Source organism: Oncorhynchus nerka, linkage group LG27 (genome assembly GCF_034236695.1).
Source record: "Oncorhynchus nerka isolate Pitt River linkage group LG27, Oner_Uvic_2.0, whole genome shotgun sequence".
NCBI classification, from domain to species: domain Eukaryota; kingdom Metazoa; phylum Chordata; class Actinopteri; order Salmoniformes; family Salmonidae; genus Oncorhynchus; species Oncorhynchus nerka.
This window is the reverse complement of record NC_088422.1, coordinates 85,139,186-85,154,990: the sequence shown is the minus strand read 5'-3', so window position 1 is coordinate 85,154,990 and position 15,805 is coordinate 85,139,186. Positions and strand designations below refer to the sequence as shown.

The 15,805-nt window shown below is 46.5% G+C and overlaps 1 protein-coding gene across 1 annotated transcript in view; it reads right to left on the bottom strand.

The window, feature by feature from the left end:
- Positions 1-294: 294 nt before the first annotated feature.
- tnfaip8l3 (tumor necrosis factor, alpha-induced protein 8-like 3) overlaps positions 295-15,805 on the bottom strand; it is a 50,060-nt gene continuing 34,549 nt past the window's right edge. Inside the window, exon 2 of the mRNA XM_065012151.1 lies at positions 295-1,639. Within this exon, the coding sequence (XP_064868223.1) occupies positions 1,077-1,639 (563 nt within the window). The 3' untranslated portion in view covers positions 295-1,076. The remainder of the gene's footprint in view (positions 1,640-15,805) is intronic.

The window sequence follows — 15,805 nt, the reverse complement described above, 5'->3', positions numbered from 1 at the left end:
AGAGGAGGAAGTGGGAGAGGAGGGGAGAAAAGAGAGCGGGAAGTGGGAGAGGAGGAGAGAAAGTAAAGAGAGGGAGGAAGTGGGAGAGGAGGAGAGAAAAAGAGAGGAGGAAGTTGGAGAGGAGGAGAGAAAAGAGAGGAGGAAGTCAGGAGAAGGAGGAGAGAAAAAGAGAGGAAAGGAAGTGGGAGAAGGAGGAGAGAAAAAGAGAGGAGGAAGTTGGAGAAGGAGGAGAGAAAAGAGAGGAGGAAGTTGGAGAGGAGGAGAGGAAAGAGAGGATAAAAGTAGAGAGGGAGGAGAGAAAAGAGAGGAGGAAGTGGGAGAGGAGGAGAGAAAAGAGAGGAGGAAGTGGGAGAGGAGGAGAGAAAAGAGAGGAGGAAGTGGGAGAGGAGGGGAGAAAAGAGAGGAGGAAGTAGGAGAGGAGGAGAGAAAAGAGAGGAGGAAGTGGGAGAGGAGGAGAGAAAAGAGAGGAGGAAGTGGGAGAGGAGTAGAGAAAAGAGAGGAGGAAGTGGGAGAGGAGGAGAGAAAAGAGAGGAGGAAGTGGGAGAGGAGGAGAGAAAAGAGAGGAGGAGGTGGGAGAGGAGGAGAGAAAAGAGAGGAGGAAGTAGGAGAGGAGGAGAGAAAAGAGAGGAGGAAGTAGGAGAGGAGGAGAGAAAAGAGAGGAGGAAGTGGGAGAGGAGGAGAGAAAAGAGAGGAGGAAGTGGGAGAACAGGAGGAAAAAGAAGGTAGAACAGAACAGATCAGGGTTTTTAAAAAGAGAAGGAATGAGAGGAGGGAAAGCAGATCCGTGGAGAGACCGGAGGAAGAGGAGGAGTGTGTCCCAATAATCTCTCCTTCTTCCTGAAGTGTGCACTCATCTGCTACTCCCCACAAATGTAAAAATATTGGATTAGAGTAGGCATGGGCTACAAGGAAGTTCCATATACCAATAATTTCCTTTCAAATCCATGAAGGGAAGTGAACAAGTGCACACTTCAGGAGAAAGGGGGTTATTGAGCCACAACCATGGAGATTGAGTAATAGGAAGGGAGGAGCAGGGTCAAATGTCAGGTGAGAGGTGAGAGATCAGGGGTCAGAGGTTAAAGCGTTCCCTCGTCCAGCAGTTTGTTGATCCCGTTGCAGATCTTCCTCAGGTACAGTCTGTAATCCTCTCCATCTCCGTACAGTTCGGCCAGGAACTCCCCGTGGGCAAAGTGGTTGAACACGTGGTCGATGCGAGTGTGCGACCGCAGGGTCAGGTGCTGCTCCACCAGCGCATGCAGAAGATCCCGGCATTCCAGCAGCAACTCTGACAGAATGCGGTGGTCGAACGTGTAGTCCACCTCGTAGAAGCTGACCGCCGTCATGGCCGCCTGGTTCATCTTCTTCTTGAAGCGTTCGACCGTGTCCAGTTCGTCTGGGCTGAACTGGTGGTTGCGGTACAGGATACCGATCTTCAGGGCGATCTTGATGACGTCTTTGACGATCTTGTGGGCCTCCTTCTTACTCTTGGTGAACTCCCGGCTGACCTTGTACAGCTCGTCCAGGATCTCACTGCTGACGTCGTCCGTCAGGAGGTTGGCCACCGCCACGGTCGCCATCTTGGATAGGATTTTCTTCTGTGCCTGGAGGGCCAGGGAGCGAGAGTTGAAACACTCCTGGCCTGGAGGGAGGAGATAGGGTGGAGAAGGAGGGGAGAGAGAGAAATGGGGAGAAGAGGATGGTGGGGGGAGAGGGGAGGAGTTAGGGGGGGGGGGAGAGGGGGGGTGGAGGAAGGGGAGGTAGGAGGACGGATAAGGAGAAAGGGGGAAGAGGGAGATAGGGGGAGTAATGGGAGAGAGATAGAGAGAGGTGTAGATGAAGGAGAGAGGGGAGGAGTTAGGGGGGGAGAGAGTTGGGGAGAGGGGGGATGGAGGAAGGGGAGGTAGGAGGACAGATAAGGAGAGAGGGGGAAGAGGGAGATAGGGGGAGTAACGGGAGAGAGATAGAGAGAGGTGTAGATGAAGGAGAGAGAGTCAATGTTTAGCTCCATAGCCCACCCAGTCAAACACACATTCCTCTCTGTCTCTCTGTTTAAAGCTCTTGTCAAAGAGAAGGACGAATCAGGACCAAACACACAGAGAAGATATGCTTTATACTAACCCTCCTTTTAAAGTCATACTGTAGTCAGGCACTTCTTACAGTGAACACATACTGTAAACTCAGAGTACAGGAGTCAAACTCATAACACTTTGTCACATAGGTCTACAGTTGTACTGTGCTTGTCAGACCAGCAGCAATTATATCAGTAGCATTAAAGGGGAAGTCTAAAGAGGATCAGTTCCTGGATCAGTAAAGGTTGATGATGAAAATCAAACCGTGTGAAACTTACAGTGAAATGGCCGACACACACGTTCTCACACACATACGCAGTACAATAGTCTGGATAGCTTTGCGTCATTTACCTCTTACATTCTCTAACGTAAAAAAAAAAAACTTCTCTGGCTACTTTCTCTTTTGTCAAACAACACTTATTTTAGATAATCATTCCACTCCTTCATACTACAGTCGTGGTCAAAAGTTTTGAGAATGACACAAATATTAATTTTCACAAAGTTTGCTGCTTCAGTGTCTTTAGATATTTTTGTTAGATGTTACTATGGAATACTGAAGTATAATTACAAGCATTTCATAAGTGTTTCATAAGGCTTTTATTGACAATTACATGAAGTTGATACAAAGAGTCAATATTTGCAGTGTTGACCCTTCTTTTTCAAGACCTCTGCAAAACACCCTGGCATGCTGTCAATTAACTTCTGGGCCACATCCTGACTGATGGCATGCTGTCAATTAACTTCTGGGCCACATCCTGACTGATGGCATGCTGTCAATTAACTTCTGGGCCACATCCTGACTGATGGCATGCTGTCAATTAACTTCTGGGCCACATCCTGACTGATGGCATGCTGTCAATTCACTTCTGGGCCACATCCTGACTGATGGCATGCTGTCAATTCACTTCTGGGCCACATCCTGACTGATGGCATGCTGTCAATTCACTTCTGGGCCACATCCTGACTGATGGCATGCTGTCAATTCACTTCTGGGCCACATCCTGACTGATGGCATGCTGTCAATTCACTTCTGGGCCACATCCTGACTGTTGGCAGCCCATTCTTGCATAATCAATGCTTGGAGTTTGTCAGAATTTGTGGGTTTTTGTCTGTCCACCCGTCTCTTGAGGATTGACCACAAGTTCTCAATGGGATTAAGGTCTGGGCAGTTTCCTGGCCATGGACCCAAAATATTGGGAGAAGTTGCTCTCGGAGGATGTGTTGGTACCATTCTTTATTCATGGCTGTGTTCTTAGGCAAAATTGTGAGTGAGCCCACTCCCTTGGTTGAGAAGCAACCCCACACATGAATGGTCTCAGGATGCTTAACTGTTGGCATGACACAGGACTGATGGTAGCGCTCACCTTGTCTTCTCCGGACAAGCTTTTTTCCAGATGCCCCAAACAATCGGAAAGAGGTTTCATCAGAGAAAATGACTTTACCCCAGTCCACAGCAGTCCAATGCCTGTACCCTTTGCAGAATATCAGTCTGTCCCTGATGTTTTTCCTGGAGAGAAGTGGCTTCTTTGCCGCCCTTCTTGACACCAGGCCATCCTCCAAAAGTCTTCACCTCACTGTGCGTGCAGATGCACTCACACTTCCCTGCTGCCATCCCTGCACAAGCTCTGTACTGGTGGTGCCCCGATCCTGCAGCTGAATCAACTTTAGGAGACAGTCCTGGCGCTTGCTGGACTTTCTTGGGAGCCCTGAAGCCTTCTTCACAACAGTTGAACCACTCTCGTTGAAGTTCTTGATGATCTGATAAATGGTTTATTTAGGTGCAATCTTACTGGCAGCAATATCCTTGCCTGTGAAGCCGTTTATGTGCAAAGCAATGATGACGGCACGTGTTTCCTTGCAAGTAACCATGGTTGACAGAGTAGGAACAATGATTCCAAGCACCACCGTCCTTTTGATGCTTCCGGTGTGTTACTTGAACTCAATCAGCATGACAGAGTGATCTCCATCCTTGTCCTCGTCAACACACACCTGTGTTAACAAGAGAATCACTGACATGATGTCAGCCCTTCCTTTTATGGCAGGGCTGAAATGCAGTGGAAATGTTCAGTTAATTTGCATGGCAAAGAGGGACTTTGCAATTAATTGGTAGACTGAGGGGGATAATGACTGAGTGGTAAACTGAAGGGGATAGTGACTAACTGGTAAACTGAGGGGGATAATGATTGACGGGTAGACTGACGGGGATAATGACTGACTGGTAGACCGATGAGGATAATGACTGACTGGTAGACTGAGGGGGATAATGACTGACTGGCAAACTGAAGGGGATAGTGACTGACTGGTAGACTGAGGGGGATAATGACTGACTTGTAGACTGAGGGGGATAATGACTGACTGGTAGATTTGAGGGGGATAATGACTGACTGGTAGACTGACAGGGATGATGACTGACTGGTAGACTGAAGGGGATAATGACTGACTGGTAGACTGAGGGGGATAATGACTGACTGGTAAACTGAAGGGGATAGTGACTGACGGGTAGACGGAGGGGGATAATGACTGACTGGTAGACCGAGGGAGATAATGACGGACTGGTAGACTGACGGGGATAATGCCTGACAGGTAGACTGTGGGAGATAATGACTGACTGGTAGACCGATGAGGATAATGACTGACTGGTAGACTGAGGGGGATAATGACTGACAGGTAGACTGATGGGGATAATGACTGACTGGTAGACCGAGGGGGATAATGACTGACAGGTAGACCGAGGAGGATAATGACTGACTGGTAGACTGAGGGGGATAATGACTGACTTGTAGACGGAGGGGATAATGACTGACTGGTAGATTGAGGGGGATAATGACTGACTGGTAGACTGACAGGGATGATGACTGACTGTTAGACTGAAGGGGATAATGACTGACTGGTAGACTGAGGGGGATAATGACTGACAGGTAGACTGATGGGGATAATGACTGACTGGTAGACTGAGGGGGATAATGACTGACAGGTAGACTGAAGGGGATAATGGCTGACTCATATACTGACGGGGATAATGACTGACATGTGGACTGTGGGAGATAATGACAGACTGGTAGACTGATGTGGATAATGACTGACTGGTAGAATGAGTGGGATAATGACTGACAGGTAGACTGAGGGGGATAATGACTGACTGGTAGACTGAGAAGGATCATGACTGACTGGTAGACTGAGGGGGATGGTGAGGGCCTTAGAGTTGGGTCAGGAGTTTCTCCTGGCCAGTTCACATGGAAAACTCCTGTCCCTATGACTAAACAAATTAATTAATGAATAAACAAATTAATGAACGAAAGAATGAACAATAATACATTTCAGTGGTGTAAAGTACTTAAGTAAAAATACTTGAAAGTACTACTTAAGTCGTTTTGGGTATTTGTACTTTACTTTAGTATTTATATTTTTGAGAACTTTTACTTTTACTTCACTACATTCCTAAAGAAAATATTGTACTTTTTACTCCATACATTTTCCCTGACAACCCAAATGACTCGTTATATTTTGAATGCTTAGCAAGACACGAAAATTGTGAAATTCACACACTTATCAAGAGAACACGTGGTCATCCCTACTCCCTAAGGTCTGGCGGACTCACTAAAAACAAAGACATCTTTTGTAAATAATGTCTGAGTGTTGGAGTGTGCCCCTGGCTATCCATACATTTTAAAAACAAGAAAATGGTACAGTCTGCTTTGCTTAATATAAGGAATTTGAAATGGTTTGTACTTTTACTTTTGGTACTTAAATATATTTTAGCAATTACATTTACTTTTGAAACCTAAGTACATTTTAAACCAAATACTTTTAGACTTTTACTCAAGAAGTATTTTACTGGATGACTTTCACTTTTACTTGAGTAACTTTCTATTAAGGTATCTTTACTTTTACTCAAGTATGATAATTCGGTACTTTTTCCACCACTGATAAATAGATAGATAGATGAATGAATGAAAGAATAAATAAATGAATACATAAATACATGAATAAATACATACATAAATAAGTATATAAATGACCAAAAGCAAATCACATGTGTGTCACATGTATGAAGAACAGAAGCTATAGGCTTGTAATGGACTAGAAACAGACTTCTCCTCAGAGAAATGCCAGCAAGCTAACATATAGCATGTGTATAGCAAGCTAACACTCGCACGCACGCACCAATACACACACACACATGCATACAAACACACACAAACACACACACGCGCATATTCACACACAATCAACGATACACCCACACACACACATACACACAAACACACAAACACACACAAACACACACACGTGAGGCGTGGGCAAAGTACAGCTGTGAATGGGTTTTATTTTCATCCCACCCAGCACCAAATTACACACCACATATCAACCATTATGATTAAAGAGGCTTTTTTTCTTCTTGACTTCTTTCTAGTTTCCCTGAGTAGGAATTCAGCCTGGGGGAGGGGGAGACAGAGAGAGACAGAGAGACAGAGAGAGACAGAGGGACAGAAAGAGACAGAGAGAGACAGAGAGAAACAGAGAGAGATAGAGACAGACAGAGTAAGAGAGACAGAGACATGGAGAGAGAGAGGCAGAGAGAGACAGAGAGAGACAGAGAGAGGCGTACAGAGACATAGAGAGACGTAGAGAGACGTAGAGAGACGTAGAGAGGCAGAGAGAGACAGAGAGACGTAGAGAGACAGAGAGAGACAGAGAGAGACAGAGAGAGACGTAGAGAGACAGAGAGACAGAGAGAGACCAGAGTCTACGCCTTCACTATGGTGAATCATTAAAACAATACAGAAATACACTACGGAAAAAGAAGGAACAGCATGTCAGAAATCAGCTCAATGTAATTGAAGAATCTATAGACTCTAACCACTTCTGGGAAAATTGGAAAACACTAAACAAACAACAACACGAAGAATTATCTTTCCAAAATGGAGATGTATGGGTAAACCACTTCGCCAATCTTTTTGGCTCTATAACAAAGAACAAACAGCAAAAACATATACATAACTATTAAAGACTACCAGAACCCTATGGAATCTCCAATTACCTTGAATGAACTACAGGACAAAATAAAAACCCTCCAACACAAAAAGGCCTGTGGTGTTGATGGTATCCTCAATGAAATGATCAAATATACAGACAACAAATTCCAATTGACTATACTAAAACTCTTTAACATCATCCTTAGCTCTGGCATCTTCCCCAATATTTGGAACCAAGGACTGATCACCACAATCCACAAAAGTGGAGACAAATTTGACCCCAATAACTACAGAGGGATATGCGACAACAGCAACCTTGGGAAAATCCTCTGCATTATATCATGAACAGCCGTACATTTCCTTAGTGAAAACAATGTACTGAGCAAAGGTCAAATTGTCTTTTTACCAAATTACCGTACGACAGACCACGTATTCACCCTGCACACCCTAATTGACAAACAAACAAACCAAAACAAAGGCAAAGTTTTCTCATGCTTTGTTGATTAAAAAAAAGCTCTTGACTCAATTTGTTATGAGGGTCTGATTTACAAATTGATGGAATGTGGTGTTGGGGGAAAAAACATATGACATTATAAAATCCATGTACACAAACCACAAGTGTGCGGTTAAAATATGCAAAAAACACACATTTCTTTCCACAGGGACGTGGGGTGAGACAGGGATGCAGCTTAAGCCCCACCCTCTTCAACATATATATCAACGAATTGGCGAGGGCACTAGAAAAGTCTACAGCACCCGGCCTCACCCTACTAGAATCTGAAGTCAAATGTCTACTGTTTTCTGATGATCTGGTGCTTCTGTCACCAACCAAGGAGGGCCTACAGCAGCACCTAGATATTCTGTACAGATTCTGCCAGACCTGGGCCTTGACAGTAAACCTCAGTAAGACCAAAATAATGGTGTTCCAGAAAAGGTCCAGTCGCCAGGACCACAAATTTAAATTCCATCTAGACACCGTTGCCTAGAGCACACAAGAAAGCTATACATACCTTGGTCTAAACATCAGCACCACAGGTAACTTCCACAAAGCTGTGAACGATCTGAGAGACAAGGCAAGAAGGGCTTTCTATGCCATCGAAAGGAACATAAAATTCAACATACCGATTAGGATCTGGCTAAAAATACTCAGTTTTGGAACCCATTGCCATTTATGTTTGTGAGGTCTTGGGTCCGCTCACCAACCAAATGGGACAAACACCAAATGGAGACTCTGCATGTAGAATTCTGTAAAAATATCCTTTGTGTACAGCGTAGAACACCAAATAATGCATGCAGAGCAGAATTAGGCCGATACCCGCTAATGATCCAAATCCAGAAAAGAGCCATTAAGTTCTACAACCACCTGAAAGGAAGCGATTCCCAAACCTTCCATAACCAAGCCATCACCTACAGAGAGATTACAGTTTTTCTGTCGCTTTGGTGCATTTTTCACATCATCCCTAACATGTGCATAATAATAAGTGCATTTCTCAGAACAATTTGTACAAACTGCAATATACAATAGATATGTTTCTAAAGCTAGTCAGTCACTAAAAATCCTTAGTACATCTCTCAAAAGTAAATATTCATGCCAATGATCATGTCAGTGTCATCAGAATGATAAGTCATTGAGTCATTGTTCACGAACAAGGTCGTCAAAATGTTTAGGCATGTTGTCAATGTAACTGTGTACTTTGACAGTATTACCTGATGTAAACTTAGGCTACAGTTTGGATGACAGCTACTGTATTGAAAATGCACAAGGCTGCACTTCTATGGCATATATCAATTTTAACAGTGCTATTTACTTATTACTGTATGTGGGTTATTGATTGAAAGAGACTGGACAACCCAAGAGGCACAAAGGAAAAAAAACTAAATTAGAAAGAAAAACCGGAAACCACCCCTAAGGCACAACTTTGCCCGCAGCACTGTTGTGCTGTCTCTACACATCCAGACGTTCCTGTCTGTCAGCATCACACCAGATATTTTCCCTTCCAATGCAACGTGGAAAGAATCTTTTGGAATGCCTTATCCATCCTCTGCAGGCGTCTACTGTGATGTCCTCACATGCTGCATCCATTGCAGCCAGCAGGGTCATCTATGTGTGTGGCTGACGATCGTACACCTTCCACCTCCATGCTGAAAATAACTCCTCATTTTGCTTAAGGAATGGTGAATAAGATGGGAGGAATTTTATGAGCATCCTCGGGTGGGTCACAAACCATTGCCTTATGTTTGATCGATGGAAACTCACATTATCACAAATGACCACATACTTTGGCAAATCCTCTCTAAACAGACCCCTCTCATCATCAGGGATGAGAGCCCTGTAGAGAGTCTCTAAAAAGTTGAGTAGATGCTGGGTGTTGTATGGCCCTATAAGGGGGATATGGGTTAGGACGCCATGCTCCGAAATAGCAGCACACATGGTGATATTTCCTCCCCGTTGGCCTGGCAAATCCACAGTAGCTCTGTGACCGATGATATTCCGACCCCGTCTTCTGCATGTGGGAGGGTTAACTTGATTCCAACTCCATTATACGCTATATCCCAGAACACACAGTTGAATTTGTTTTGGTAAGGAAGAGTGACATAACATGTACATATATTGCATGTTCCTTCCACCAGGCTATGAGGGGTGGCCAGTCCTCTTCTGGCTGTGCCGGGTGGAGATTATAAACCTAGAGAGGAACCAGGCTATGAGGGGTGGCCAGTCCTCTTCTGGCTGTGCCGGGTGGAGATTATAAACCTAGAGAGGAACCAGGCTATGTGGGGTGGCCAGTCCTCTTCTGGCTGTGCCGGGTGGAGATTATAAACCTAGAGAGGAACCAGGCTATGAGGGGTGGCCAGTCCTCTTCTGGCTGTGCCGGGTGGAGATTATAAACCTAGAGAGGAACCAGGCTATGTGGGGTGGCCAGTCCTCTTCTGGCTGTGCCAGGTGGAGCCTATGTCCTCTTCTGCCTCTTCCTCTGTTTTGCCTTCCACCATGCATCCTTGCTCCTCTTCTTCCTCCTCCTCTTGGCTGTTGACCCTGTTCATTTCCTGGTCCATCCATTATTGGAAAATTGCAACTCTGTGTTTTTGGTCTGTCTATATATGCTTGCCAATTGATTCTTCATGAGATGCACCTTTGAGAAATTTAGACAGCTGGTTGATTGTTGGTTGAACTAACACTTTACATTCCTTCATGAGTGAGGGTCAATTTCACCTGCACGATTCATCAATTCACGTTTTTGTACAAAAGGTCTAATAGAAATGTGTAAAACTATGCTTGACAGTTTATGACAAATAGTTCAACAATTTTGCATGTAATGGCTTATGCAAGGAACTAATGCCTAGATGTTTTGAGGGGTAAGACTATTCAACAGAGAACCATCTACTACATTTTGATCAACATGACATGAGCAATTGATAATGTGGAAAAAAGCTGACACTTGTACATTATCAATTGCAATTTGCTCAAAAGGAATAAGAAATTGCTTTAATGATGTGCACAAGTGACTAGATGATTTGGAATTTGTACAAGTAGTTTCAAGAATTGCACTTTTGATCTAAGAAATGCACCAAAGCGACTGAGAAAAACTGTAACCTGAAGAAGAGTCTCCTAAGCAAGCTGGTCCTGGGGCTCTGTTCACAAACACACACACACCCCACAAAGCCAGGGGACAGCAACACAATTAGACCAAACCAAATCATGAGAAAACAAAAAGATAATTACTTGACACATTGGAAAGAATTAACAAAAAAATTGAGCAAACTAGAATGCTATTTGGCCCTAAACAAGGAGTACACAGTGGCAGAATACCTGACCACTATGACTAACCCAAACTTAAGGACAGCTTTGACTATGTACAGACTCAGTGAGCATAGCCTTGCTAATGACAAAGGCCACTGTAGGCAGACCTGGCTCTCAAGAGAAGACAGGCTATGTGCACACTGCCCACAAAATGAGGTGGAAACTAAGCTGCACTTCCTAACCTCCTGCCCAATGTATGACCATATTAGAGACACATGTTTCCCTCAGATTACACAGATCCACAATTTTTTAATTTTTTAAAAATGTTTTTTTGATAAACTCCCATATCTACTGGGTGAAATACCACAGTGTGCCATCACAACAGCAAGATGTGTGACCTGTTGCCACAAGAAAAGGTCAACCAGTGAAGGACAAACACAATTGTAAATACAACCCATATTTATGTTTATATATTTTCCCTTTTGTACTTTTTAACCATTTGTACGTCGTTACAACACTGTATATATTCATAATATGACATTTGTAATGTCTTTATTATTTTGGAACTTATGTGAGTGTAATGTTTACTGTTCATTTTTATAGTTCTTTTCACTTTTGTATATTATCTACCTCACTTGCTTTGGCAATGTTAACATGTTTCCCATGCCAATAAAGCCCCTTGAATAGAATGTAATTGAGAGACAGAGACGTGGAGAGAGAGAGAGAGAGAGAGAGACAGAGAGACAGAGAGACAGAGAAAGACAGAGAGACAGAGAGACAGAGAGACAGACAGAGAGAGAGAGAGACAGAGAGACAGACAGACAGAGAGACAGACAGACAGACAGACAGACAGACAGACAGACAGACAGAGGCAGACAGAAAGACAGAGAAAGACAGAAAGACAGAGGCAGACAGAAAGACAGAGAAAGACAGAAAGACAGAGACAGACAGACAGAGAGACAGAGAGACAGAGAGAGACAGAGAGACAGACAGAGAAACAGACAGAGAAAGACAGAGAGACAGAGAGACAGACAGCCTGACATACCCCCTCCTTTCCCTTTTGCTGCTCTGTGCAGTAGCCCCATATCTGCTCTCTTTCTCTCTCCAACAAGATCTCACAGTTTGACCAATTTGACTTCAGATTCCGATTTTTGTCCATGTTTCTCCAAATGTCAAATGTGTTTTGGACACACTGGGTTGCCTTGCTGCTGTCGCCGGCACCTCCCGGCTGGTTAAATTAGGCACTAAGTTTATGCATAAATAACAAGTGCCTGTCACTGGGCTTAAACATGTTTCCCTTGGAGCCTTAGCTTGCGGCTAATATTTTGTTTCTTACAATAGAAAACTGTCTGTATCATCGCTAGCCTTTATTTGTAATCATAAACAAACACAAAAGTGCACACACGCAAGTAGGCACAAACGAACTAATGCACGCAGGCAGGCACGCAGGCAGGCACGCACGCAGGCAGGCAGGCAGGCACGCAGGCAGGCAGGCAGGCAGGCAGGCAGGCAGGCAGGCAGGCATGCACGCAGGCATGCAGGCATGCAGGCACACACACATACCTGCTATCTATATCTATCACAGGCATCGGTTCCCTGTAACTAATATCCTGTAGTTCTGAATCAACCCTTTGTTCTTGTGTGTTCCCATTTCTCCTTGTCCTCTGGAGGGTTATGTGTCTGTTATGAGGCTCGTCCCCCAGTCCTCTGGTGGGTTATGTGTCTGTTATGAGGCTCGTCCCCCAGTCCTCTGGTGGGTTATGTGTCTGTTATGAAGCTCGTCCCCCAGTCCTCTGGAGGGTTATGTGTCTGTTATGAAGCTCGTCCTCTGGAGGGTTATGTGTCTGTTATGAGGCTCGTCCCCCAGTCCTCTGGTGGGTTATGTGTCTGTTATGAGGCTCGTCCCCCAGTCCTCTGGTGGGTTATGTGTCTGTTATGAGGCTCGTCCCCCAGTCCTCTGGAGGGTTATGTGTCTGTTATGAAGCTCGTCCCCCAGTCCTCTGGAGGGTTATGTGTCTGTTATGAAGCTCGTCCTCTGGAGGGTTATGTGTCTGTTATGAGGCTCGTCCCCCAGTCCTCTGGAGGGTTATGTGTCTGTTATGAGGCTCGTCCCCCAGTCCTCTGGTGGGTTATGTGTCTGTTATGAGGCTCGTCCCCCAGTCCTCTGGAGGGTTATGTGTCTGTTATGAGGCTCGTCCCCCAGTCCTCTGGTGGGTTATGTGTCTGTTATGAGGCTCGTCCCCCAGTCCTCTGGAGGGTTATGTGTCTGTTATGAGGCTCGTCCCCCAGTCCTCTGGTGGGTTATGTGTCTGTTATGAGGCTCGTCCCCCAGTCCTCTGGAGGGTTATGTGTCTGTTATGAGGCTCGTCCCCCAGTCCTCTGGAGGGTTATGTGTCTGTTATGAGGCTTGTCCCCCAGTCCTCTCGAGGGTTATGTGTCTGTTATGAGGCTCGTCCCCCAGTCCTCTGGTGGGTTATGTGTCTGTTATGAGGCTCGTCCCCCAGTCCTCTGGTGGGTTATGTGTCTGTTATGAGGCTCGTCCCCCAGTCCTCTCGTGGGTTATGTGTCTGTTATGAGGCTTGTCCCCCAGTCCTCTGGTGGGTTATGTGTCTGTTATGAAGCTCGTCCCCCAGTCCTCTGGAGGGTTATGTGTCTGTTATGAGGCTCGTCCCCCAGTCCTCTGGAGGGTTATGTGTCTGTTATGAGGCTCGTCCCCCAGTCCTCTGGAGGGTTATGTGTCTGTTATGAGGCTCGTCCCCCAGTCCTCTGGTGGGTTATGTGTCTGTTATGAGGCTCGTCCTCTGGTGGGTTATGTGTCTGTTATGAGTTGTCCCCCAGTCCTCTGGTGGGTTATGTGTCTGTTATGAGGCTCGTCCTCTGGTGGGTTATGTGTCTGTTATGAGGCTCGTCCTCTGGTGGGTTATGTGTCTGTTATGAGGCTCGTCCCCCAGTCCTCTGGTGGGTTATGTGTCTGTTATGAGGCTCGTCCCCCAGTCCTCTGGTGGGTTATGTGTCTGTTATGAGGCTCGTCCCCCAGTCCTCTGGTGGGTTATGTGTCTGTTATGAGGCTTGTCCCCCAGTCCTCTGGAGGGTTATGTGTCTGTTATGAGGCTCATCCCCCAGTCCTCTGGAGGGTTATGTGTCTGTTATGAGGCTTGTCCCCCAGTCCTCTGGAGGGTTATGTGTCTGTTATGAGGCTCGTCCCCCAGTCCTCTGGAGGGTTATGTGTCTGTTATGAGGCTCGTCCCCCAGTCCTCTGGTTATGGGTTATGTGTCTGTTATGTGTCTGAGGCTCGTCCCCCAGTCCTCTGGTGGGTTATGTGTCTGTTATGAGTCCCCCAGTCCTCTGGTGGGTTATGTGTCTGTTATGAGGTCCTCTCTGTTATGAGGTCCCCCAGTCCTCTGGTGGGTTATGTGTCTGTTATGAGGCTGGGTTGGTGGGTTATGTGTCTGTTATGAGGCTCGTCCCAGTCCTCTGGTGGGTTATGTGTCTGTTATGAGGCTCGTCCCCCAGTCCTCTGGTGGGTTATGTGTCTGTTATGAGGCTCGTCCCCCAGTCCTCCAGCTCGTCCCCCAGTCCTCTGGAGGGTTATGTGTCTGTTATGAGGCTCGTCCCCCAGTCCTCTGGTTATGTGTCTGTTATGAGGCTCGTCCCCCAGTCCTCTGGTGGGTGTCTGTTATGAGGCTCGTCCCCAGTCCTCTGGTGGGTTATGTGTCTGTTATGAGGCTCGTCCCCCAGTCCTCTGGTGGGTTATGTGTCTGTTATGAGGCTCGTCCCCCAGTCCTCTGGTGGGTTATGTGTCTGTTATGAGGCTCGTCCCCCCCCCAGTCCCCCTCTGGTGGGTTATGTGTCTGTTATGAGGCTCGTCCCCAGTCCTCTGGTGGGTTATGTGTCTGTTATGAGGCTCGTCCCCCCCCTCTGGTGGGTTATGTGTCTGTGAGGCTTGTCCCCAGTCCTCTGGCTTCCCCCAGTCCTCTGGGGTTATGTGTCTGTTATGAGGCTCGTCCCCCAGTCCTCTGGAGGGTTATGTCCTCTGTCTGTTATGAGGCTCGTCCCCCAGTCCTCTGGAGGGTTATGTGTCTGTTATGAGGCTCGTCCCCCAGTCCTCTGGTGGGTTATGTGTCTGTTATGAGGCTCGTCCCCCAGTCCTCTGGTTATGGGTTATGTGTCTGTTATGAGGCTCGTCCCCAGTCCTCTGGAGGGTTATGTGTCTGTTATGAGTCCTCTGGTGGGTTATGTGTCTGAGGCTCGTCCCCAGTCCTCTGGGGTTATGTGTCTGTTATGAGGCTCGTCCCCCAGTCAGTCTCTGGTGGGTTATGTGTCTGTTATGAGGCTCGTCCCCCAGTCCTCTGGTGGGTTATGTGTCTGTTATGAGGCTCGTCCCCCAGTCCTCTGGTTATGTGTCTGTTATGTGTCTGTTATGAGGCTTGTCCCCCAGTCCTCTGGAGGGTTATGTGTCTGTTCTGGTCCCCAGGGTTATGTGTCTGTTATGAGGCTCGTCCCCCAGTCCTCTGGAGGGTTATGTGTCTGTTATGAGGCTTGTCCCCCAGTCCTCTGGAGGGTTATGTGTCTGTTATGAGGCTCGTCCCCCAGTCCTCTGGAGGGTTATGTGTCTGTTATGAGGCTCGTCCCCCAGTCCTCTGGAGGGTTATGTGTCTGTTATGGGTTATGTGTCTGTTATGAGGCTCCCCCAGTCCTCTGGAGGGTTATGTCTGTCTGGAGGGTTATGTGTCTGAGGCTCGTCCCCCAGTCCTCTGGAGGGTTATGTGTCTGTTATGAGGCTCGTCCCCCCCAGTCCTCTGTCCTCTGGGTTATGTGTCTGTTGTCTGTCCTCTATGGTTATGTGTCTGTTATGAGGCTCGTCCCCAGTCCTCTGGTGGGTTATGTGTCTGTTATGAGGTCCTCTGGTGGGTTATGTGTCTGTTCCCCCAGTCCTCTGGTGGGTTATGTGTCTGTTATGAGGCTCGTCCCCCAGTCCTCTGGTGGGGTATGTGTCTGTTATGAGGCTCGTCCCCCAGTC